This window comes from Bombina bombina, chromosome 8 (genome assembly GCF_027579735.1).
Source record: "Bombina bombina isolate aBomBom1 chromosome 8, aBomBom1.pri, whole genome shotgun sequence".
NCBI classification, from domain to species: Eukaryota; Metazoa; Chordata; class Amphibia; order Anura; family Bombinatoridae; genus Bombina; species Bombina bombina.
The window spans coordinates 145,466,042-145,492,762 of NC_069506.1; the positions used below are offsets into that span (position 1 = coordinate 145,466,042).

At 40.6% G+C, this 26,721-nt stretch overlaps 1 protein-coding gene across 2 annotated transcripts in view; it reads left to right on the forward strand.

Annotated features, from left to right (window-relative positions):
* Nucleotides 1–26,721, forward strand: part of LOC128638583 (myosin-10) — a 516,403-nt gene that overhangs the window by 325,294 nt on the left and 164,388 nt on the right. For both annotated transcript variants that reach the window (XM_053690629.1, XM_053690628.1), the window contains exon 2: nucleotides 25,874–26,244. In XM_053690629.1, the coding sequence (XP_053546604.1) occupies nucleotides 25,897–26,244 (348 nt within the window). In that variant the 5' untranslated portion in view covers nucleotides 25,874–25,896. The remainder of the gene's footprint in view (nucleotides 1–25,873; nucleotides 26,245–26,721) is intronic.

Below are 26,721 nucleotides of genomic sequence, written 5' to 3' on the forward strand. Positions count from 1 at the left end.
TTCAGAGCTCTTTGTTATAACATGTTTCAAACGCAAGCACATTATGGACGCGTGACGTCAACAAAAGGGGTTTGGTCCCCCGGGGGGGATTGAATTATTGGTTAACAAGAGCAAGCCTTCAATGTCGATCAATAATCCAAGATGGCGGGCGGAGGATTGAAATGACGATCGTATTGAAATAAACTAAAAATAATAGGTAATTAGAAATTTGTACAAAAAAAAATTAATTAAAGTGCCGGTGTTTTAACTTCTATTTTTATGCAGTGTTTACCATGCAGCCTGACTTTACATTCACTTTAAGTCCTGCTCAGGAGCCACAACATATTTAATCTTCCAATTAAAGGGACATGTTACTAAAATGCTGAATTAATTGGTCATGCAGTTTTTCTGTAAAAAGCTGCCTAGAAAATATATGAACATGGCTATTTAAAAAAAGGAAGCTATATTACCACAAAATTTCAACAGTAGCCACATTTTAAACATCCAATCAGGATGGTAGTCCTGGGACTTGCAAGGGAGCTAAAGCTGCAATTTGTTGCAACACTTGAGTGGGTCTAGTGGGAGTAGGACTTTTTTTAAATGTGTCTATTTCTTCATAGCTCTGGATCTGCAGTGTGTCTTTCTTAATTTTATACCACCAATAAGATTTAGGTATATGGAAATATATTCTTAATTTTTTTCCATATTAATTGCGAGTGTAATTTATTAATTTTTTTTTTTCTTTTTTAATGTATTTGCCATATGTGAAAGTGTTGGGTACAGGCAGGTCACTTACCTAACCTGCAGTATGTAGTATCTATTATATTCAAACACTCACATCTAAGCACAGATACAACACTTGTCTTTTTTTAATCAGTTGTTATTTTCAGGAAAATTTAGGACATGTATATTTTGATGTATGACATACAGTTATCATATTGCATATATTTATACAGTTACTGCAAAATGGCTGGATGAGTTCCTTCTTGGTTTAACTTGTGGCTGAATTCTTGACAATGTTTTTTATCCAAGCAAAGCTGTCCCCCTTTACTGACTTAGTAACTAGGAAATGTGATCTTCTGGAGCAGAATTTTCTCTGGGATCTGGCATCCAGGATTACGTTTCCCTACACACAGTCTACAGTCCCATTAACGTGTCTGCTATTTTTATTTTTATGCCGAGTAAGAGGCGCTGAATTGGATCGCATCAATAACTTGGAGAAGACACAGTGTGGATAATAGGCCAGCTGACTCATGCTTAAAGGGACAAATTTCCTTTCATGATCCAGATAGAACATGCAATTTTAAGCAACTTTCTAATTTACTCCTATTAGAAATTTTTTATTTGTTCTCTTGATATCTTTATTTGAAAACGCAGGAATGTAAGCATCGGAGCCAGCCCATTTTTGATTCAGCATCTGGGTAGTGCTTGCTGATTGGTGGCTACATATAACTGTGTGCACCATGTAAAAGTATCAGGGTTCTACATTCCAGTCTGTCTGGGGGGGATGGAAACACTACAGTATTCAGAGTTACAGTGATGTTAAAGTGTAGCATTTTTGAAACGCTAGCCTGTATGTCAGGAGAGGATTAAAGGTACCTTCATTCATGATTTTAAGTTAAACATGCGAAAAATGTACCTTTATTTTCTTGCTCAATGGTTGAGTTCTGTATGGCTAGCACAGCTATTGGAGACGAGGTGGAAACGTCACCCTGTTATTATAAAAAAAATAGCTTTGCGGTGGGCGGCCAGAGGGGGTTATGTTAGTAGAAAGAGCGAGAAAATGTGATATAGCACTTGTTTAATTAAATATCATGAATGAAGGTACCTTTCATTTACTCCTTACATACAGGCTAGCATACAATGCTACACTTTACCATCACTTTATATGACAGAAAAAGCAGGAAAAGTAAATAATGAAAGTGCATTACATTTTGAAATATGTATAATGACACATTTTATGGGGGCTTATATTTAAATGTAATGTCCCAGTAAGCACATGCAGGGCCGCCATCAGGGGGTGACAGGGGTGACTCCTGTCAGGGGCCCAATGGGCCAGGGGGGCCCCATGAGGCAAGAACTAAAAAAAAAATTTTTTTTTTTTTTTTTAATTTTGGCAGCCACAAGTGGGTACTACAGCAGAGTGCTAATTGAGCATGGGACATGTTATTACAATGATTAAAGTATTAGCATTTGAAAGGATTTCTGAGTGTGCACTAAACCACTATGCACAGTGTGAGACAGACTTGGCACTTTGTTTGTACAGTGTGTGCCTGAGTCAGACGGCAGATCACTTTCATTTGCAGAGGAGGTAGGACTTACTTAGCAAATGTTTTTTATTTCTTTGTGCAATTTTGGATTGTAGCTTCAGTGTGGTAGTAGTTGTATGGTGGGGCCAGGGGTCCATAAAAACACATTTTTTTAGCAGCAGTGTATTTATGATTATTTGACAATGCTGTAGAAATTCTATATTTAAAACCATGCAGAAATGTTTCCTCCTCAATACACAAATGGTAGGTTCCCTTTTGGCAGATATGATATATATAACATTCCAGTTTACTGCCCCTTTATGCAAGGACTTTCCAGATGCAAGGAGGCATGTTATCTAAGATTTTTACATCTGCATAACATGTTATACTCTCAGACTAAGATTGCTCAGTGTTTGAAATGAGACAGGTTAACTTAAAACTGTTCAGTTTACACTACAGCTGACTTAATTTTGAAATACATACCAACAAGCCTAAATCCTGCATTTAACCAGATCTAATGGTATGAGTACCACAGCTTATGGTTCCACCAAGACCATATAGAGTACAGCATTTTCAAAATCCATAAGTACAGCTGACAGATGGGAACATTTGTACACTATATTTGAAGTGGTGCTCTTAGTTGGAGAAAATGGGGAAAAAATCAAACATATGTCAACCTTTTAAAAGTACTTTTCTTCATCTAGCCATCTACCCAGATCATTAATGTACAATTTTGAATTCGCAGAATTATTTTTGTTTGCTCAGTTACAAATATGATTCTTTAAAAAGTGATCTCTTCATTTCTGCAATTTTTTTTATCATGCATGTCACACACTGTTAATTTAGGGGATGCAAGGTGCATAAATGTTTCCTCCTGTGGGTGTCTGTGTTGATGTCTTTGTGCTTTGGTTTGTGTCTCTATGAGTGTGTATGTATTTTCTTTCTGTGGGTCTCTCTGTGAGCGTGGGTGTGTATGTCTTTGAGCTTTTTCTATGGTGTCTCTGTGAGGGTGTGTGTATGTCTGTCTTTGTGTATTTTCTCTGGATGCCTCTGTGAGGGTGGGTGTGTATGTCTGTTTTCTGTGGATGTCTCTGTGAGGGTGTGTGTGTGTGTGTATGTATGTATGTGTTTTCTGTGGATGTCTCTGTGAGGGTGTGTGTTTTCTGTGGGTGTCTCTGTGAGGGTGTATGTATGTCTTTCTGTGTTTTATGTGGTTTTCTCTCTGTGTGTATGTCTTTGTGTGTTTTCTGAGGCTGTCTCTGTCGGTGTTTGTGTGTGTGTGTCCATTGTCCGTTTCTTTTTAGGACATTTTGACATTACTACATATTATTCACATCTTTCTACATACTTTGAGACTAATGAGACCTTTTTGGAAGTCACCAATCCACCATTTAACCTTTAAATTATTGTTTAGGCAGTTTAGGGCCCTTCCTTTCAGCCACTGCATGCTGTTGTCATCATTTAGTTGGCATCTTCCTTTACAAAAAGATAATCAGAACTCCATATTTTGTTTTCTAAATCTCCTTTTTTTATAAAACTGTAGTTTACCTCATTACTTGTCAGGTCAATGTCTGTTTGGATGTCTGTGTCTGAGTGTGTTTCTTTGTGTGTCTGCTTGAGTGTCTATATGTGAATCCTTATGTGTGTGTGTGTGTTTCAGTGTATGAGTGTGTGTGTGTGTGTATGTTACTACCTTTACAACATTTCCAAGTTTAAATAGACACTCAAGAATAAAGTGCATACACGTTTTAGTCACTTGGTCAAAAATTACACATGTCAAAGGAGGGGTGGGGCCCTGATCAATGGATAAGTCAGGGGCCCCAAAATTTATAGTGGCAGCCCTGAGCACATGTAATGTCTCTCCTTTGATCTACATAAATATATATTTCTTGTGCTTGCTAAACTTTTAGGTCTGTGACATATTATATAAAATAGACACTGGAGACTGAGGAAGCAGTCAATAATCTTTTGCTGAGAAGTGTTCAGAATTAGTCTGTGCTTGTAGTTTTCCATCAAAATGAAACCCATTAATAATAAAAATACATCTTCAAATGTTGCACTTCCTTTTTTATGTAATATTTATTTTAGAATGTATGCAAACCACAGATCATGTATAAGATGTTCTGGTTTCTACATGGTTTCAGTTGTACAGGGAGTGCAGAATTATTAGGCAAGTTGTATTTTTGAGGATTAATTTTATTATTGAACAACAACCATGTTCTCAATGAACCCAAAAAACTCATTAATATCAAAGCTGAATAGTTTTGGAAGTAGTTTTTAGTTTGTTTTTAGTTATAGCTATTTTAGGGGGATATCTGTGTGTGCAGGTGACTATTACTGTGCATAATTATTAGGCAACTTAACAAAAAACAAATATATACCCATTTCAATTATTTATTTTTACCAGTGAAACCAATATAACATCTCAACATTCACAAATATACATTTCTGACATTCAAAAACAAAACAAAAACAAATCAGTGACCAATATAGCCACCTTTCTTTGCAAGGACACTCAAAAGCCTGCCATCCATGGATTCTGTCAGTGTTTTGATCTGTTCACCATCAACATTGCGTGCAGCAGCAACCACAGCCTCCCAGACACTGTTCAGAGAGGTGTACTGTTTTCCCTCCTTGTAAATCTCACATTTGATGATGGACCACAGGTTCTCAATGGGGTTCAGATCAGGTGAACAAGGAGGCCATGTCATTAGATTTTCTTCTTTTATACCCTTTCTTGCCAGCCACGCTGTGGAGTACTTGGACGCGTGTGATGGAGCATTGTCCTGCATGAAAATCATGTTTTTCTTGAAGGATGCAGACTTCTTCCTGTACCACTGCTTGAAGAAGGTGTCTTCCAGAAACTGGCAGTAGGACTGGGAGTTGAGCTTGACTCCATCCTCAACCCGAAAAGGCCCCACAAGCTCATCTTTGATGATACCAGCCCAAACCAGTACTCCACCTCCACCTTGCTGGCGTCTGAGTCGGACTGGAGCTCTCTGCCCTTTACCAATCCAGCCACGGGCCCATCCATCTGGCCCATCAAGACTCACCCTCATTTCATCAGTCCATAAAACCTTAGAAAAATCAGTCTTGAGATATTTCTTGGCCCAGTCTTGACGTTTCAGCTTGTGTGTCTTGTTCAGTGGTGGTCGTCTTTCAGCCTTTCTTACCTTGGCCATGTCTCTGAGTATTGCACACCTTGTGCTTTTGGGCACTCCAGTGATGTTGCAGCTCTGAAATATGGCCAAACTGGTGGCAAGTGGCATCTTGGCAGCTGCACGCTTGACTTTTCTCAGTTCATGGGCAGTTATTTTGCGCCTTGGTTTTTCCACACGCTTCTTGCGACCCTGTTGACTATTTTGAATGAAACGCTTGATTGTTCGATGATCACGCTTCAGAAGCTTTGCAATTTTAAGAGTGCTGCATCCCTCTGCAAGATATCTCACTATTTTTGACTTTTCTGAGCCTGTCAAGTCCTTCTTTTGACCCATTTTGCCAAAGGAAAGGAAGTTGCCTAATAATTATGCACACCTGATATAGGGTGTTGATGTCATTAGACCACACCCCTTCTCATTACAGAGATGCACATCACCTAATATGCTTAATTGGTAGTAGGCTTTCGAGCCTATACAGCTTGGAGTAAGACAACATGCATAAAGAGGATGATGTGGTCAAAATACTCATTTGCCTAATAATTCTGCACTCCCTGTATAGGCAAACAAAAAAAAACAAAATCTAAATTATTTGAAGGACCACCAAATACAGTAGAATGAAAGGGACATTATACACTAGATTTTTCTTTGCATAAATGTTTTTTGTAGATGATCCATTTATATAGCCCATACATGTTTTTTTTGTTTTGTTTTTTTTAAATGTATAGTTTTGCTTATTTTTAAATCACATTGCTCTGATTTTCAGAGTCCTAACCAAGCCCCAAAGTTTTAGGAGAATCCCGACGTATACCTACTCCAGCTTGCTTCTGTTTGTGTAAAGGGTCTTTTCATATGCGAAGGAAGGGGGAGGAGGGAGTGCCTGCTATTTCCCACTTGCAGTGGGTGTTCCAGTAACCTTTTAAACAGTGCTAAACTGGAAGCTTCTAAGTAAGTTTGTAAACAGTTTTATACTGGATTTTTATATCAGTATCTATGCATATTATTTATAGTAGTGTCTATTACGTGCAGTTATATGAAAATTGGTGTATACTGTCCCTTTAAGTAATTGACATATACACTATAAAAAGGTAATGCAATAGCACTTGCTTTGAATTTGGCATGAGCATTAGAATAATTTCTGGCAAATTTCAAAGTTAATCCATTGTTCCCTCCCCCTTACCATGTGATAGCCGTCAGCCAGTCACAAAGTGCTTATGCTTATAAGCTGTGCAGTTTTGCACATGCTCAGTAGGAGCTAGGGCCTTAAAGTGTGCATATAAAAAGAATATGCACATTTGATAATATAAGTAAATTGTAAAGTTATTTCAAAATGTAGCTTTTGTTGTAGCTAAAATGATATATCCATTTCAATAGGCCACTTGTATAAATAGATGTTATCTGTTTCAAAGTTATCTTTAGATAAGATTAACCCCCCCATGCACGCAACTCTCTGCTCATATGGGAAAAAGCCCATGCCTATGGTCATCTCATATGCTCTAGTCTAGTGTAACATAAATAACCATCTGGTAAGTAGCCAGGTACTGCACACCTGTGGCAAGCATGTGCACAGAGCTTACTTCTACTTAGAGATGTGGTAGTGGGGTTGATGATGACTAATTATGCCCCATATATAAAACAAATATGCTTTTCTGAAATGTAAATGCCTGGATACTGAATTACATTAACTAGTGATCAGTGGATACTGTTAAGCCCTTGCACACAATATGTGTAAACATCCTGTGGTTTGACTTGTGGATTAGGATTACACATCTCTGTCTGATAATTTCCCATGATAAAAACAATACAACCATTATTCACAGCAGATCGTTTGTCAATACATTGTATTAAGTTCTCAGGTCATGGCAGTTGTTTAACTAGATGCTTCTGCACAGTCCAAAGAGGAAGAAACCCAGTCCTAAGCGTGCGCTGAGAAGACTTTAAAAAGGGACACTCAAGTCAAAATTAAACTTTCATGATTCAGATAAAGCAGGCAATTTTTAAACAACTTTCCAATTTACTTCCATTAACAAAATGTGCACAGTCTTTTTATATTTACACTTTTGGGGTCATCAGCTCCTACTGAACATGTGCAAGAATTCACAGAATATAAGTATATGCTTTTGTGTTCAGACTAAGGGGTAACACATTGTCTTTTTATAATGCATTTCTTGATTATGCAAATCTACTGTATTTATTGGTCCTTCAAAAGCAGAGTACAAGACAAGACCTTACTGGGCAAACTAAAGATGAGTCCCAAGTTCACAAAAGACAGACGTCCAGAACAGATGTAGAAAGGTAACACACTGTGGATCTGTACAAACAGGAAGGTACTGCTGGACTTTAAAATTATGCTATGGTCTTGAGTCAGACGCAAAGCTGATTGGATGAGGTAGAAATAGGGTTGCCATCCAGCTGGTGTTTTACCAACATGAGCCTAGTTTCCATTGAGGTGGTAAATTGTGGAAACCGGTAATTAAACATTTATCTCCATTCCACACTTTACCTCCTCAATGGAAACTAGGTCATGGTTGGTATTTTTAAGGTTCAGGTCAAAGTTGAAATATAGATTAAATATAGAAATATATATGGTATTATGGCATCTTTTAAGTGTGTTGTAATCTAATTATAAACAAATGCTCATTTAAAATCAGTCCTATCAGCTTTAGTTCCTGATTTATGCTGCATAATATAGATTTTAAGTTCCCACTGGAATAGGGCCCTACATTTCCCCTGTATTTGTCTATAACATTTTGTCTTTTATTGTATTGTTTCTCTGTTGTACTTTTATCCTTGTACCCATGGGCAGCGCTGCAGAATCTGTTGGCGCTTTATAAGTAAAGAATAATAATAATTATTATTATTTATGCTAATGAGGATGGCTGGTATTTTTTTTCCAGATGTGGAAACCCTTGGTACAAAGATCGAATTCTAAAGAATGTTTTTGTAGGTATTAACATAGGATGAAAGGTAAAAGGGGAACTAGTATGGCTTCACAGTGAAGCCAAAGAAACCATTTGTGAACAGACACCATTTGGCTGATAGGCTGCAGTCTGAGGAAGGTAATTAGTAGAAGTCTTTTATGTTTCTTGTCAGAATAAAGCCAATATGTCAGTGAACCAGTACGTGCCAATGATAGCAGGGGAAGCCTGGTACAGGAGAGGTGGAAGTAATGCAGAGGAGTCTAGGCAAACTGCTAGTTTCCATCTAAAGGGGAGGCCAGTCCACGTCTTCATTCATTACTGATGAGAATTAAGAACCTGGCCACCAGGAGGAGGCAAAGACACCCCAGCCAAAGGCTTAAATACCTCCCCACTCCCCTCATCCCCCAGTCATTCTTTGCCTTTCGTCACATCATGCGGATAAGGCTGTGCTTCGCGCTGGTTTCGGGTTCCTTCCCAAGGTGGTGTCTAACCGTAACATCAATCAGGAAATAGTTGTTCCTTCTTTTTGTCCTAACCCTTTTTCTTCTAAGGAGAGGTTACTTCATAACCTGGATGTGGTTCATGCCTTAAAGTTCTATCTTCAGGCTACAAAGGATTTCAGACAGTCTACATCTCTTTTTGTGGTGTATTCAGGGAAGCGCAAGGAGCAGAGAGCCTCTTCTACTTTGTCCTTTTGATTGAGGAGCTTGATTCGCTTGGCCTATGAGATAGTGGGACATAAGCCTCCTCAGAGGATCACGGCTCATTCAACTAGAGCTGTGGCTTCGTCTTGGGCCTTCAAGAATGAGGCCTCTATGGAGCAAATTTGTAAGGCGGCTACCTGGTCCTCCTTAGACACTTTAACAAAGTTTTACAAATTTGAGATTTTTGCTTCTGCAGAAGCTGTTTTTGGTAGAAAGGTTTTGCAGGCTGTGGTGCCCTCAGATTAGGGTCCGCCTTTTACCCTCCCGGTTTCATTCAGTGTCCTCTAGTGCTTGGGTATATGTTCCAAACAGTAATGAATGAAGCCGTGGACTCTCCTCCCCTTTAGATGGAAAACATAAATTATGCTTACCTGATAATTTAATTTCCATCGAGGGGAGGAGAGTCCGCGGCTCTCGCCCGTATCTCCGATGGGCGGACCTAAATTTAATAATCTTCTGGCACCATTTATACCCTGATGCTTTTTCTACTGTTCCTTGTTCCTTTGGCAGAATGACTGGGGGATGAGGGAAGTAGGGGAGGTATTTAAGCCTTTGGCTGGGGTGTCTTTGCCTCCTCCTGGTGGCCAGGTTCTTAATTCCCAACAGTAATTAATGAAGCCGTGGACTCTCCTCCCCTCGATGAAAATGAAATTATCAGGTAAGCATAATTTATGTTTTTTCAACAACACTATTGTAGACTATAGGGGTCTCTCTCTGCAGAGATAAAGAGATAAGAGAGAAATGCACTACAATACCAAAATAGAACCCTTTATTGATTTTGGTAAGACTTTGCTTTCGCTTGTACACATCCACGCAGGACCATGCAGAAATGTGAACAAGAGGCTCTGTTACCTATTTGTCACACCCTATCAGTTTTTGCAACGTGGAATGTAAAAAAACTGAATATGTATAGTAATTTGTTTAACATACACACACACACACACACTTCTTGTATATACAGTGTGTGTATGTGTATATATGTATGTATGTATATATATATATATATATATATATATAGAGAGAGAGAGAGAGAGAGAGAGAGAGAGAGAGAGAGAGAGAGAGAGAGAGAGAGAGAGAGAGAGAAAAAAACTCATTGTGTAGTTCATTAACAAATCTAGACAGGCCAGAAGGCTTGTTTTTCCCACAGAAAACCTCTGAATTACATTGTTTCCAATGCAGCAAAGAATTCTGGGTAAGATATGCAAATTTGTGTGTTGAGTTATTTTGAGGGGACAGCAAATTTACACTGTTATACAGGCTGTACACTCACTACTTTACATTGTAGCAAAGTGTAATTTCTTCAGTGTTGTCACATGAAGATATAATAAAATATTTACAAAAATGTGAGTGGTGCACTCACTTTTGTTAGATACTGTATATATAATTGCATCTGTCAAAAGGACAGTAGACTTATCACTATGGGGTCGGCTTCGCCTGCCTACGACTGCAGGTTCTCACAAGAGAACCTGCCGTCTGTATTTAACAAGCTGCTTTCCTAACCTTTCGCCACCTCTTAGGTGGCGTATTTCAATCTCGATGGTCTTCTCCGACCAGGGAGATTGACCGCTCCTGCCAGCGCGTGATTGGCTGTGTGTGGGCAGGGGGCGACGTTGCACAAGATCGCAATATTGTGTTCTTGTGCAATGGTGAATTCCGGCAGCGGAATTCAGCCCACTAGAGGCGAACTGCGGCAGATGGGCGCATATGTGCGTCGCTGTCCTCAGCTTGATAAATTCAGTTTTTATATTTTTGCAATGCTTCTGTTATCATATACATCACTTGTTGTTTGATATCTGTGCCAGCTACCATGCAATCTCTATGATATAGTTAATAGAGCCGTCATCAATCTCGGGCTGTGTGCACAAACAAAGCTACTCTTCTGTTTCATGCTCCAATAATAAAAAAGCAATGTGCCTTATTTATTGCGTTAATGAATCATTCTTACAGGTGCTTCTGTACTGATCCAGCTACTGAACTAATTTATTATAGCTAACTGGCTTAAATTCAGTGCAGGTCTGAACAAATCCTGGGAGCTAGGAAACCACTTCTTGTTCCTAAGTGACTGTTACACCTCTTTTCTCTGGCTTCTTGCTAAGGGCTCAATTCTCTAAAGCTCTGTGGTCTGGAGAGATGATCTGAGCAGTGCTGTTGATATTGCAAAGCTTGAGAGCTGTTTATCTTGCTATGCAGGGTTATAGATGTGATGCAGAGATGCATACATTACAATATAATGCTAAAAAATGGTATTGCGTGATTTCTCTCCTTAAAGGGACAGTATACAGTAAAATAGTTTTTCTCTTAATGTATTTCCAATAACTTGTTATACCAGCTGCAGCGTATGCTGACCTACATTATTATTTTCATTTATTTGTAAAGCGCTGCCAAATTCCGTAGCGCTGGACATTGCGTCTGTCTGTAAACCAAACCCCAATACTTAGAGAGAACAATGGAAAATTATAATTTTATTGCTTATCTCTTATACCCCCCACTGGGAGTGTAATTTATTCTGCTGTCTGTATTTACATTGCCTGTCAATAACTACTTTCAGTATAGATGGGGATACTACGTGCTATTTCAAATGCTGAAATAAGGCTAAACAAGCTAATTGTAAACAATTTAAAGGGACAGTCTAGGCCAAAATAAACTTTCATGATCCAGATAGAGCATGTAATTTTAAACAATTTTCCAATTTACTTTTATCACCAATTTTGCTTTGTTCTCTTGGTATTCTTAGTTGAAAGCTTAACCTAGGAGGTTCATATGCTAAATTCTTAGACCTTGAAGCCCACCTCTTTCAGATTGCATTTTAACAGTTTTTCACCACTAGAGGGTGTTAGTTCACGTATTTCATATAGATAACACTGTGCTGGTGCACGAGAAGTTATCTGGGAGCAGGCACTGATTGGCTAGACTGCAAGTCTGTCAAAAGAACTGAAATAAAGGGGCAGTTTGCAGAGGCTTAGATACAAGATAATCACAGAGGTTAAAAGTATATTATTATAACTGTGTTGGTTATGCAAAACTGGGAAATGGGTAATAAAGGGATTATCTATCTTTTAAAACAATAACAATTCTGGTGTAGACTGTCCCTTTAAATACACCCCAGCAGGTAAAACAGATCATTTGGAACATATTTAAGGGAAGAAAATGTTTGGGTAAACTGTCCCTTTAAGGGCCCAATACTGGTGAGATTGTCTAATAAAGTACTGCAATGTCCATCCAGCAATGAGGTACAGCATGTCGCATGTTGGACTGGTAGCCATTGAGGATTCAAGACTATCATGGTGTACCTTGTCCTTGACAACGCAGAAGTGCTTAATTCCAATGTGCATGGGGGAGCCGAAGAGAAGAAGAAGGGGGAATAATGAGGGAGTACTTGTGTTTTGTGGGTTCATGTGTAGAGATAACAATACAGCATTTTTACTGCCCTAGAGAGGCCACAAAGTTGAACGTTGGCCACCACTTGCCAACTACTGCACCCGACTTATGGGCATCCAAATTTATTTGCAATAGTTTTATGGTTTCCTTTAAATAAAAATTGATCTTTTTATCGATTTTTTTTTTTTTCTCTTCAAAGATCTTTAGCCATTTTAAGCATAGTACAGTATTTGTATTTCAACCAATTTAGATTAATATTTGTGATTCTTTTGATGATTCTTTTCAAACCTTTTATTAGCTACACAAATCCAGCACATCAAATGACCTGACGTAGAATTGCATAGAAATGAAATGATTAAGTGGAATTATTTAATTGGGGCTGTGAGCCTGATTTTTTACACCTGTGTCTTTGTTATTGCAAAAATGACATCAACTAATTCATTAGACCATATTATTTTTGAATTACTGACCTTACTTAGCTATGTGCTTACCCCCACAAAAGGGTAAAAGGCAAAAGTTCTAATTGGCTACTGAAAGCATTGCAGCTTCTGAGCAGGAACCTGTTGATAAGCCAATTAGGAGCTGCAGTCACATGACATGACAATCAGTGGTAGTTTCCCCTGTGCAGCAGTTAAGTGCATACAGCTTAGTATAATTCTGTGCTTGCTTTCCTATGCTATTTAATCACATTATTCTTTATTTAAAAAGATCAGTAGTGGTGAAAAAGAAAGTGAGAGGGACATGTAATTAGGGTAGGCTTTGTGCACAGCTTTAAAGGCCTAGAATAGCGAAGGCTCCAAAAATAGGCCTAATTGTATTTTATATTGGGTTGAAAGTAACAGTGTTTAAACACTTGTGTGGGAAGAAGAAGGATTTTTTGAGAGATGTCGAGTGAATATGGGTCACAAGTGTTTAGTGGGTAAAGAAAGACTTCAAGGCCGGCTTATAGACTCTGGGCTATTGGTTACCTGCCACTGGGCTAGAATATATAAAGACTTCAGTGACGGCACGCAGACCCTGGGCTATTGTTTACCTGCCACTGGGCTAGAATATATAAAGACTTCAGTAGTGGCACGCAGACCATGGGCTAGAATATATAAAGACGTCAGTGATGACACGCAGACCCTGGGCTATTAGTTACCTGCCACTGGGCTAGAATATATAAAGACTTCAGTGATGACATGCAGGCCCTGGGCTAGTAGTTACCTGCCACTGGGCTAAAATATATAAAGACTTCAGTGACGACACGCAGACCCTGGGCTATTGGTTACCTGCCACTGGGCTAGAATATATAAAGACTTCAGTGACGGCACGCAGGACCTGGGCTATTAGTTACCTGCCACTGGGCTAGAATATATAAAGACTTCAGTGATGACACGCAGACCCTGGGCTATTAGTTACCTGCCACTGGGCTAGAATATATAAAGACTTCAGTGATGACACGCAGGCCCTGGGCTATTAGTTACCTGCCACTGGGCTAAAATATATAAAGACTTCAGTGACGACACGCAGACTCTGGGCTATTGGTTACCTGCCACTGGGCTAGAATATATAAAGACTTCAGTGACGGCACGCAGACCCTGGACTATTGTTTACCTGCCACTGGGCTAGAATATATAAAGACTTCAGTAGTGGCACGCAGACCCTGGGCTAGAATATATAAAGACTTCAGTGGCGGCATGCAGGCCCTGGGCTATTGGTTACCTGCCACTGAGCTAAAATATATAAAGACTTCAGTGACGACACGCAGACCCTGGGCTATTAGTTACCTGCCACTGGGCTAGAATATATAAAGACTTCAGTGGCGGCATGCAGGCCCTGGGCTATTGGTTACCTGCCACTGGGCTAGAATATATAAAGACTTCAGTGATGACACGCAGACCCTGGGCTATTAGTTACCTGCCACTGGGCTAGAATATATAAAGACTTCAGTGATGACACGCAGGCCCTGGGCTATTAGTTACCTGCCACTGGGCTAGAATATATAAAGACTTCAGTGACGGCACGCAGGCCCTGGGCTATAAGTTACCTGCCACTGGGCTAGAATATATAAAGACTTCAGTGATGACACGCGCAGACCCTGGGCTATTAGTTACCTGCCACTGGGCTAGAATATATAAAGACTTCAGTAGCGGCACGCAGACCCTGGGCTATTAGTTACCTGCCACTGGGCTAAAATATATAAAGACTTCAGTGACGACACGCAGACACTGGGCTATTGGTTATCTGCCACTGGGCTAGAATATATAAAGACTTCAGTGACGGCACGCAGACCCTGGGCTATTAGTTACCTGCCACTGGGCTAGAATATATAAAGACTTCAGTGGTGGCACACAGACCCTGGGATATTGGTTACCTGCCACTGGGCTAGAATATATAAAGACTTCAGTGACGACACGCAGACCCTGGCCTATTAGTTACCTGCCACTGGGCTAGAATATATAAAGACTTCAGTGATGGCACGCAGGCCCTGGGCTATTAGTTACCGGCCACTGAGCTAGAATATATAAAGTCTTCAGTGACGGCACACAGACCCTGGGCTATTAGTTGCCTGCCACTGGGCTAGAATATATAAAGACTTCAGTGACGACACGCAGGCCCTGGGCTATTAGTTGCCTGCCACTGGGCTAGAATATATAAAGACTTCAGTGACGACACGCAGGCCCTGGGCTATTAGTTACCGGCCACTGGGCTAGAATATATAAAGACTTCAGTGACGGCACGCAGACCCTGGGCTATTAGTTACCTGCCACTGGGCTAGAATATATAAAGACTTCAGTGGCGGCACGCAGACCCTGGGCTATTGGTTACCTGCCACTGGGCTAGAATATATAAAGACTTCAGTGGCGGCACGCAGACCCTGGGCTATTGTTTGCCTCCCACTGGGCTAGAATATATAAAAACTTCAGTGACGGCACACAGACCCTGGGCTATTAGTTACCTGCCACTGGGCTAGAATATATAAAGACTCCAGTGATGGCACGCAGACCCTGGGCTATTGGTTACCTGCCACTGGGCTAGAATATATAAAGACTTCAGTGACGGCACTCAGACCCTGGGCTATTGGTTACCGGCCACTGGGCTAGAATATTTAAAGACTTCAGTGACGGCACGCAGACCCTGGGCTATTGTTTACCTGCCACTGGGCTAGAATATATAAAGACTTCAGTGACGGCACGCAGACCCTGGGCTATTAGTTACCTGCCACTGGGCTAGAATATATAAAGACTTCAGTGACGGCACGCAGACCCTGTGCTATTAGTTACCTGCTATTGGGCTAGAATATATAAGGACCTCAGTGGCGGCATGCAGAGCCTGGGCAATTAGTTACCGGCCACTGGGCTAGAAAAAATAAAGACTTCAGTGACGGCACGTTGTATTTACGGCTGTTGTAAAGTTTACAAGTCAGTGTTCTTCCCAGCACCCATTTTGTAGGTGCACCACATGGCTGATTTTGCTGACCAACTGGCTGCAATTTTAGCCAGTATTAAGCTAAAAATGTTCAGTTTTATTGCACAAATATTATTGAATACATTTATGTTAAATTATGCAATTAATTTGTGCGTTAATAGTTAGAAATTATATAATATTAGAAAATATTACACTGCCCCCATCCTGCTACTTCATAATGCCACCCAGCTCAGGGGGTCAAGTCCTACAAAAAAAAAGTGTGGGAACTCACCAAGACTTCCACCCCCCCCTCACAATATATATATATATACAGGGAGTGCAGAATTATTAGGCAAGTTGTATTTTTGAGGATTAATTTTATTATTGAACAACAACCATGTTCTCAATGAACCCAAAAAACTCATTAATATCAAAGCTGAATAGTTTTGGAAGTAGTTTTTAGTTTGTTTTTAGTTATAGCTATTTTAGGGGGATATCTGTGTGTGCAGGTGACTATTACTGTGCATAATTATTAGGCAACTTAACAAAAAACAAATATATACCCATTTCAATTATTTATTTTTACCAGTGAAACCAATATAACATCTCAACATTCACAAATATACATTTCTGACATTCAAAAACAAAACAAAAACAAATCAGTGACCAATATAGCCACCTTTCTTTGCAAGGACACTCAAAAGCCTGCCATCCATGGATTCTGTCAGTGTTTTGATCTGTTCACCATCAACATTGCGTGCAGCAGCAACCACAGCCTCCCAGACACTGTTCAGAGAGGTGTACTGTTTTCCCTCCTTGTAAATCTCACATTTGATGATGGACCACAGGTTCTCAATGGGGTTCAGATCAGGTGAACAAGGAGGCCATGTCATTAGATTTTCTTCTTTTATACCCTTTCTTGCCAGCCACGCTGTGGAGTACTTGGACGCGTGTGATGGAGCATTGTCCTGCATGAAAATCATGTTTTTCTTGAAGGATGCAGACTTCTTCCTGTACCACTGCTTGAAGAAGGTGTCTTCCAGAAACTGGCAGTAGGACTGGGAGTTGAGCTTGACTCCATCCTCAACCCGAAAAGGCCCCACAAGCTCATCTTTGATGATACCAGCCCAAACCAGTACTCCACCTCCACCTTGCTGGCGTCTGAGTCGGACTGGAGCTCTCTGCCCTTTACCAATCCGCCACGGGCCCATCCATCTGGCCCATCAAGACTCACTCTCATTTCATCAGTCCATAAAACCTTAGAAAAATCAGTCTTGAGATATTTCTTGGCCCAGTCTTGACGTTTCAGCTTGTGTGTCTTGTTCAGTGGTGGTCGTCTTTCAGCCTTTCTTACCTTGGCCATGTCTCTGAGTATTGCACACCTTGTGCTTTTGGGCACTCCAGTGATGTTGCAGCTCTGAAATATGGCCAAACTGGTGGCAAGTGGCATCTTGGCAGCTGCACGCTTGACTTTTCTCAGTTCATGGGCAGTTATTTTGCGCCTTGGTTTTTCCACACGCTTCTTGCGACCCTGTTGACTATTTTGAATGAAACTCTTGATTGTTCGATGATCACGCATCAGAAGCTTTGCAATTTTAAGAGTGCTGCATCCCTCTGCAAGATATCTCACTATTTTTGACTTTTCTGAGCCTGTCAAGTCCTTCTTTTGACCCATTTTGCCAAAGGAAAGGAAGTTGCCTAATAATTATGCACACCTGATATAGGGTGTTGATGTCATTAGACCACACCCCTTCTCATTACAGAGATGCACATCACCTAATATGCTTAATTGGTAGTAGGCTTTCGAGCCTATACAGCTTGGAGTAAGACAACATGCATAAAGAGGATGATGTGGTCAAAATACTCATTTGCCTAATAATTCTGCACCCCCTGTATATATATATATATATATATATATTTCTCCAACATAGGTGTGTCCGGTCCACGGCGTCTTCCTTACTTGTGGGATATTCTCTTCCCCAACAGGAAATGGCAAAGAGCCCAGCAAAGCTGGTCACATGATCCCTCCTAGGCTCCGCCTACCCCAGTCATTCTCTTTGCCGTTGTACAGGCAACATCTCCACGGAGATGGCTTAGAGTTTTTTAGTGTTTAACTGTAGTTTTTCATTATTCAATCAAGAGTTTGTTATTTTCAAATAGTGCTGGTACGTACTATTTACTCAGAAACAGAAAAGAGATGAAGAATTCTGTTTGTATGAGGAAAATGATTTTAGCAACCGTAACTAAAATCCATGGCTGTTCCACACAGGACTGTTGAGAGCAATTAACTTCAGTTGGGGGAACAGTTTGCAGTCTCTTGCTGCTTGAGGTATGACACATTCTAACAAGACGATGTAATGCTGGAAGCTGTCATTTTCCCTATGGGATCCGGTAAGCCATGTTTATTACGATTGTAAATAAGGGCTTCACAAGGGCTTATTTAAACTGTAGACTTTTTCTGGGCTAAATCGATTGATTATTAACACATATTTAGCCTTGAGGAATCATTTTATCTGGGTATTTTGATATAATAATATCGGCAGGCACTGTTTTAGACACCTTATTCTTTAGGGGCTTTCCCCAAGCATAGGCAGAGTCTCATTTTCGCGCCGGTGTTGCGCACTTGTTTTTGAGAGGCATGGCATGCAGTCGCATGTGAGAGGAGCTCTGATACTTATAAAAGACTTCTGAAGGCGTCATTTGGTATCGTATTCCCCTTTGGGTTTGGTTGGGTCTCAGCAAAGCAGATACCAGGGACTGTAAAGGGGTTTATAGCTTAAAACGGCTCCGGTTCCGTTATTTTAAGGGTTAAAGCTTCCAAAATTGGTGTGCAATATTTTCAAGGCTTTAAGACGCTGTGGTGAAAATTTGGTGAATTTTGAACAATTCCTTCATGTTTTTTCGCAATTGCAGTAATAAAGTGTGTTCAGTTTAAAATTTAAAGTGACAGTAACGGTTTTATTTTAAAACGTTTTTTGTACTTTCTGATCAAGTTTATGCCTGTTTAACATGTCTGAACTACCAGATAGACTGTGTTCTGAATGTGGGGAAGCCAGAATTCCTATTCATTTAAATAAATGTGATTTATGTGATAATGACAATGATGCCCAAGATGATTCCTCAAGTGAGGGGAGTAAGCATGGTACTGCATCATTCCCTCCTTCGTCTACACGAGTCTTGCCCACTCAGGAGGCCCCTAGTACATCTAGCGCGCCAATACTCCTTACTATGCAACAATTAACGGCTGTAATGGATAATTCTGTCAAAAACATTTTAGCCAAAATGAACCCTTGTCAGCGTAAGCGTGGCTGCTCTGTTTTAGTTACTGAAGAGCATGACGACGCTGATATTAATATCTCTGAAGGGCCCCTAACCCAATCTGAGGGGGCCAGGGAGGTTTTGTCTGAGGGAGAAATTACTGATTTAGGGAACATTTCTCAGCAGGCTGAATCTGATGTGATTACATTTAAATTTAAATTGGAACATCTCCGCATTTTGCTTAAGGAGGTATTATCCACTCTGGATGATTGTGAAAATTTAGTCATCCCAGAGAAACTATGTAAAATGGACAAGTTCCTAGAGGTGCCGGGGCTCCCAGAAGCTTTTCCTATACCCAAGCGGGTGGCGGACATTGTTAATAAAGAATGGGAAAGGCCCGGTATTCCTTTCGTCCCTCCCCCCATATTTAAAAAATTGTTTCCTATGGTCGACCCCAGAAAGGACTTATGGCAGTCAGTCCCCAAGGTCGAGGGAGCGGTTTCTACTTTAAACAAACGCACCACTATTCCAATAGAGGATAGTTGTGCTTTCAAAGATCCTATGGATAAAAAATTAGAAGGTTTGCTTAAAAAGATGTTTGTTCAGCAGGGTTACCTTCTACAACCCATTTCATGCATTGTCCCTGTCACTACTGCCGCATATTTCTGGTTTGATGAACTGCTTAAGGTGCTCGATAGTGACTCTCCTCCTTATGAGGAGATTATGGACAGAATCAATGCTCTCAAATTGGCTAATTCTTTCACTCTAGACGCCTCTTTGCAATTGGCTAAGTTAGCGGCTAAGAACTCTGGGTTTGCTATTGTGGCGCGCAGAGCGCTTTGGTTGAAATCTTGGTCGGCTGATGCGTCTTCCAAGAACAAGCTACTAAACATTCCTTTCAAGGGGAAAACGTTGTTTGGTCCTGACTTGAAAGAGATTATCTCTGATATCACTGGGGGTAAGGGCCACGCCCTTCCTCAGGATCGGCCTTTCAAGGCAAAAAATAGACCTAATTTTCGTCCCTTTCGTAAAAACGGACCAGCCCAAGGTGCTACGTCCTCTAAGCAAGAGGGTAATACTTCTCAGGCCAAGCCAGCTTGGAGACCAATGCAAGGCTGGAACAAGGGAAAGCAGGCCAAGAAACCTGCCACTGCTACCAAGACAGCATGAAATATTGGCCCCCGATCCGGGACCGGATCTGGTGGGGGGCAGACTCTCTCTCTTCGCTCAGGCTTGGGCAAGAGATGTTCTGGATCCTTGGGCGCTAGAAATAGTCTCCCAGGGTTATCTTCTGGAATTCAAGGGACTTCCCCCAAGGGGGAGGTTCCACAGGTCGCAGTTGTCTTCAGACCACATAAAAAGACAGGCGTTCTTACATTGTGTAGAAGACCTGTTAAAAATGGGAGTGATTCATCCTGTTCCATTAAGAGAACAAGGGATGGGGTTCTACTCCAATCTGTTCATAGTTCCCAAAAAAGAGGGAACGTTCAGACCAATCCTAGATCTCAAGATCTTAAACAAATTTCTCAAGGTCCCATCGTTCAAGATGGAAACCATTCGAACTATCCTTCCTTCCATCCAGGAAGGTCAATTCATGACCACGGTGGATTTAAAGGATGCGTATCTACATATTCCTATCCACAAGGAACATCATCGGTTCCTAAGGTTTGCATTCCTGGACAAACATTACCAGTTCGTGGCGCTTCCTTTCGGATTAGCCACTGCTCCAAGGATTTTCACAAAGGTACTAGGGTCCCTTCTAGCGGTGCTAAGACCAAGGGGCATTGCAGTAGTACCTTACCTGGACGACATTCTGATTCAAGCGTCGTCCCTTCCTCAAGCAAAGGCTCACACGGACATTGTCCTGGCCTTTCTCAGATCTCACGGCTGGAAAGTGAACGTGGAAAAGAGTTCTCTATCCCCGTCAACAAGGGTTCCCTTCTTGGGAACAATTATAGACTCCTTAGAAATGAGGATCTTTCTAACAGAGGCCAGAAAAACAAAGCTTCTGGACTCTTGTCGGATACTTCATTCCGTTCCTCTTCCTTCCATAGCTCAGTGCATGGAAGTGATCGGTTTGATGGTGGCGGCGATGGACATAGTTCCTTTTGCGCGCATTCATCTAAGACCATTACAACTGTGCATGCTCAGTCAGTGGAATGGGGACTATACAGACTTGTCTCCGAAGATACAAGTAAATCAGAGGACCAGAGACTCACTCCGTTGGTGGCTGTCCCTGGACAATCTGTCTCAAGGGATGATGTTCCACAGACCAGAGTGGGTCATTGTCACGACCGACGCCAGTCTGATAGGCTGGGGCGCGGTCTGGGGATCCCTGAAAGCTCAGGGTCTTTGGTCTCGAGAAGAATCTCTTCTACCGATAAATATTCTGGAACTGAGAGCGATATTCAATGCTCTCCAGGCCTGGCCCCAGCTTGCGAGGACCAGGTTCATACGGTTTCAATCAGACAACATGACGACTGTTGCGTACATCAACCATCAGGGGGGAACAAGAAGTTCCCTAGCGATGGAAGAAGTAACCAAAATTATTCTTTGGGCGGAGTCTCACTCCTGCCACCTGTCTGCTATCCACATCCCAGGAGTGGAAAATTGGGAAGCGGATTTTCTGAGTCGGCAGACATTGCATCCGGGGGAGTGGGAACTCCATCCGGAAATCTTTGCCCAAGTCACTCACCTGTGGGGCATTCCAGACATGGATCTGATGGCCTCTCGTCAGAACTTCGAAGTTCCTTGCTACGGGGCCAGATCCAGGGATCCCAAGGCGGCTCTAGTGGATGTACTAGTGGCACCTTGGACCTTCAAACTAGCTTATGTGTTCCCGCCATTTCCTCTCATCCCCAGGCTGATAGCCAGGATCAAGCAGGAGAGGGCGTCGGTGATCTTGATAGCTCCTGCGTGGCCACGCAGGACTTGGTATGCAGATCTGGTGAATATGTCATCGGCTCCACCTTGGAAGCTACCTTTGAGACGAGACCTTCTTGTTCAGGGTCCGTTCGAACATCCGAATCTGGTTTCACTCCAGCTGACTGCTTGGAGATTGAACGCTTGATTTTATCGAAGCGAGGATTCTCAGATTCTGTTATCGATACTCTTGTTCAGGCCAGAAAGCCTGTGACTAGAAAGATTTACCACAAAATTTGGAAAAAATATATCTGTTGGTGTGAATCTAAAGGATTCCCTTGGGACAAGGTTAAGATTCCTAGGATTCTATCCTTCCTTCAAGAAGGATTGGACAAGGGATTATCTGCTAGTTCCCTGAAGGGACAGATTTCTGCCTTGTCGGTATTACTTCACAAAAAGCTGGCTGCTGTGCCAGATGTTCAAGCCTTTGTTCAGGCTCTGGTTAGAATCAAGCCTGTTTACAAACCTTTGACTCCTCCTTGGAGTCTCAATTTAGTTCTTTCAGTTCTTCAGGGGGTTCCGTTTGAACCCTTACATTCCGTTGATATTAAGTTATTATCTTGGAAAGTTTTGTTTTTAGTTGCGATTTCTTCTGCTAGAAGAGTCTCAGAATTATCTGCTCTGCAGTGTTCTCCTCCTTATCTGGTGTTCCATGCAGATAAGGTGGTTTTACGTACTAAACCTGGTTTTCTTCCAAAAGTTGTTTCTAACAAAAACATTAACCAGGAGATTATCGTACCTTCTCTGTGTCCAAAACCAGTTTCAAAGAAGGAACGTTTGTTGCACAATTTGGATGTTGTTCGCGCTCTAAAATTCTATTTAGATGCTACAAAGGATTTTAGACAAACATCTTCCTTGTTTGTTGTTTATTCAGGTAAAAGGAGAGGTCAAAAAGCAACTTCTACCTCTCTCTCTTTTTGGATTAAAAGCATCATCAGATTGGCTTACGAGACTGCCGGACGGCAGCCTCCCGAAAGAATCACAGCTCATTCCACTAGGGCTGTGGCTTCCACATGGGCCTTCAAGAACGAGGCTTCTGTTGATCAGATATGTAGGGCAGCGACTTGGTCTTCACTGCACACTTTTACCAAATTTTACAAGTTTGATACTTTTGCTTCTTCTGAGGCTATTTTTGGGAGAAAGGTTTTGCAAGCCGTGGTGCCTTCCATTTAGGTGACCTGATTTGCTCCCTCCCTTCATCCGTGTCCTAAAGCTTTGGTATTGGTTCCCACAAGTAAGGATGACGCCGTGGACCGGACACACCTATGTTGGAGAAAACAGAATTTATGTTTACCTGATAAATTTCTTTCTCCAACGGTGTGTCCGGTCCACGGCCCGCCCTGGTTTTTTTTTTTTTTAATCAGGTCTGATATTTTATTTTCTTTAACTACAGTCACCACGGTACCATATGGTTTCTCCTATGCAAATATTCCTCCTTAACGTCGGTCGAATGACTGGGGTAGGCGGAGCCTAGGAGGGATCATGTGACCAGCTTTGCTGGGCTCTTTGCCATTTCCTGTTGGGGAAGAGAATATCCCACAAGTAAGGAAGACGCCGTGGACCGGACACACCGTTGGAGAAAGAAATTTATCAGGTAAACATAAATTCTGTTATATATATATATATATATATAATATGTGTGCGTGTGTATGTATGTATATATATATATATATATATATATATATATACAGTACATACACACTGTATTTATATGTATTTAATCCATACACTTTGGTTAATACATGGAAATTAAATCCAATAAAGGGTTGAATGGTTGTCTTTGGGCCTGAGAATCCACCTTTGTCACAGAGTCTCACCCACTTATTTACCTATTTCTGTTGAGGGGAGCTGAATAATCCCAGAGCAAGCCAGTCAAAAATGTAAACACCATGTATTCCACACAGTGTGGGGTAATCGCACAGCAGGAACGCTGACAGGCTTGCATTTAGTGTATTGTAGGAAATGTTACTGCCCATTACTAGAGGATCTCACTATCCCTCTAACCAGACTGTGCACTAGCCCCTTCTACCAGCAGCAGCAGTATTTACTGAAGTGTTTCTGTTCTCTTTCCAGAGGGAACTTCTTCAAAAATAGTGCAGGTACTCTGTTCCCTCCTGGAAATGCAAAAAATGTGATTTAAAATTCTAAAATGTCAATAAAAATATTCAGAGAATATGGAACAATCTGGACTTTTCAGTACCAAGTCTATCTCTGACTGTAATTGGTATAATTTGTCATGTTATTGAATCATTTGTTATTAATTTGAAAATCGTTTTACAGGTATTAGAGTATTCTTTTAAAGGGACATTACACTGTAAATGTAGCTATTTGGTGCCTGTATAATAGAAGGACTTAACATTTCATAGATGCGTATTAAAAATCACACCTCCAATAAGCTTGTAGGTTGATTCCACCAAATTATCTTATGATTACATTCCTTGATTGGCTCCAGGTTGAGGAGAAGATACACATACAGGCTTATAGATATATATTTGTTTAAGCGTGCACAGAAGTTTAGCCATACGATTATGCTGTGATCATTTAAAAAAGTATCTTATAATTATCTAATATTATATTGTCTTCCTTGTCTTTTTATATTCTGCATTGTGACATCCGGTGTGTGTGTGTGTGTGTGTGTGTGTGTGTGTGTGTATCTTGCACGCTCTCTCTCTCTATCTATATATAACATCTCTCTCTCTATATATAACATCTCTCTCTCTATCTATATATAACATCTCTCTCTCTATCTATATATAACATTGAATGGAGTAGTAACTTTTTCACTTTGGGGAATTAGCTTTTAACCCTTGAATAGTAAACCATAGTGATATTGTTAGACCCTTGTGTGTATATATATATATATATTTATTCATACACACACATATGTTAAATAAAATGTACATAAACTAATGAAATTCATACAGTATGTGTGCTATTTATACTTTTGTAGCCTTGCATAATGCTTTATACATGTGCAAAGCTTTCAAAACTTGTAAGTTTCTTTAGCTCATAAAAAGCTATGTATTTTTTGACGGTCTAGAGTTCATCTTGCATGTTTTTTACGTGATTATAACCGGTTTGCTTTTCTCAATTACCCATTTTAAAATGATTTATTTATTTTTGTTTAAACTACAACATTCTTATTGGGCTCCTTATCTGCTGTGAATGTCTGGATTAGTTCCTGCATGACTTACTTCTTAATATACAGTATCTTTTTATTCCACCTTCTAAACACTAAAATCAAACAACATGGGGCATATTTAAAATTGTTTAAATGTTGTATATCCTTTATACTTTTCTGAGAAGCACATACATTTTTTTTTTCTAACTTAAAATTTAGGTCCAAATTATGTGTGATTTATTAATCCAAGTAACTTCATTTGGAGCAAGGGTCTAGTTATGGCTGCTTTTCCAGCTGTGTCTGAAGACATTCATCAGTCTTTGGGCAACCCTGCTGTGTTAGGACTATGAGCCGTTCTTTTCCATTTCCTAATGCCAAGCTTTCCTCGCAGTCAAAGAGAAGTTAGGGACCAGTGGAGTTTATATGAACCACACACACAGGCCATTGTTGCATACCAAGGGAATACTTGCTTCCTTGCCATGTGGAGACTGAGTTAGATTTTCCAAAAACCATCCATAGAGTTTTCGTTTTCAGGCTGATTTCCTTATTTCTTGTCCCTCCTCCAGCTGTCTTTTTTTTTTTTTTAAGTACCATTTCATTTATGTTGTGACAGCTTATCTCCCCATTACTAGGTCATTTGTTGTTATAGCATAAATATTCTGTATGACTACCAAAATATTTGTTGTTGATTTGTGGTTTTTAATGTTATGCTTTTTTGCTTTAATTGTTTTTAAGCATTAATGATACTGTAGTTCATGTTTCAATTCTTTTAATTTGTGTTACTTTATTTCCATAGGAATTTGATTGGACCCTTCCAAGATGTCATCTCGTAATTCATACAGGGATGATGCAGAGCGCTACCTTTTTGTAGACCGAAATCCAATGAGCAGCACTGCAACACAAGCTGATTGGACAGCAAAGCGCCAGGTGTGGGTGCCCTCAGAAAAGCATGGGTTCGAAGCAGCGAGTGTAAAGGAAGAGCGAGGTGACGAGGTGGTTTTGGAGCTGGCTGAAAATGGCAAAAAAGTCGTGATTAACAAGGATGACATCCAGAAGATGAATCCACCCAAGTTTACTAAAGTCGAAGATATGGCAGAGCTGACCTGCTTAAATGAGGCTTCTGTCCTCCACAATCTCAAAGACCGTTACTACTCTGGCCTTATTTATGTAAGTAACAATTCTTAGAAAAGTTATTAAGCCATATTTTGTACCATATCTAAACTGTTATCATATAATAATTTACTGCAGGGTTGAAGTTTCTGCTAGTCGTTGAGGCCCTTCAGAAAAGTAACTTTCCCCTTTTTTGGTATACACCCAAATTCAAAAGTCCTGGACTAGTACAAAATTGTACAGACTAATAAGAATTGATGCTTTTTTTCTATACTTAAAGGTATACTAAACCCAATTTTTTTCTTTCATGATTCAGATAGAGCATGAGATTTAAAGCAACTTTCTAATTTACTCCTATTATCAATTTTACTTTGTTCTCATGCTATCTTGATTTGAAAAAGCAGTACTGTAAGCTTTAGAGTCAGCCCATTTTTTGTTCAGCACCTGGGTAGCACTTGCTGATTTGTGGCTAAATGTAGCAAACCAATCAGCATGCGCTACCCAGGTGCTGAACTAAAAATGGGCCGGCTCCTA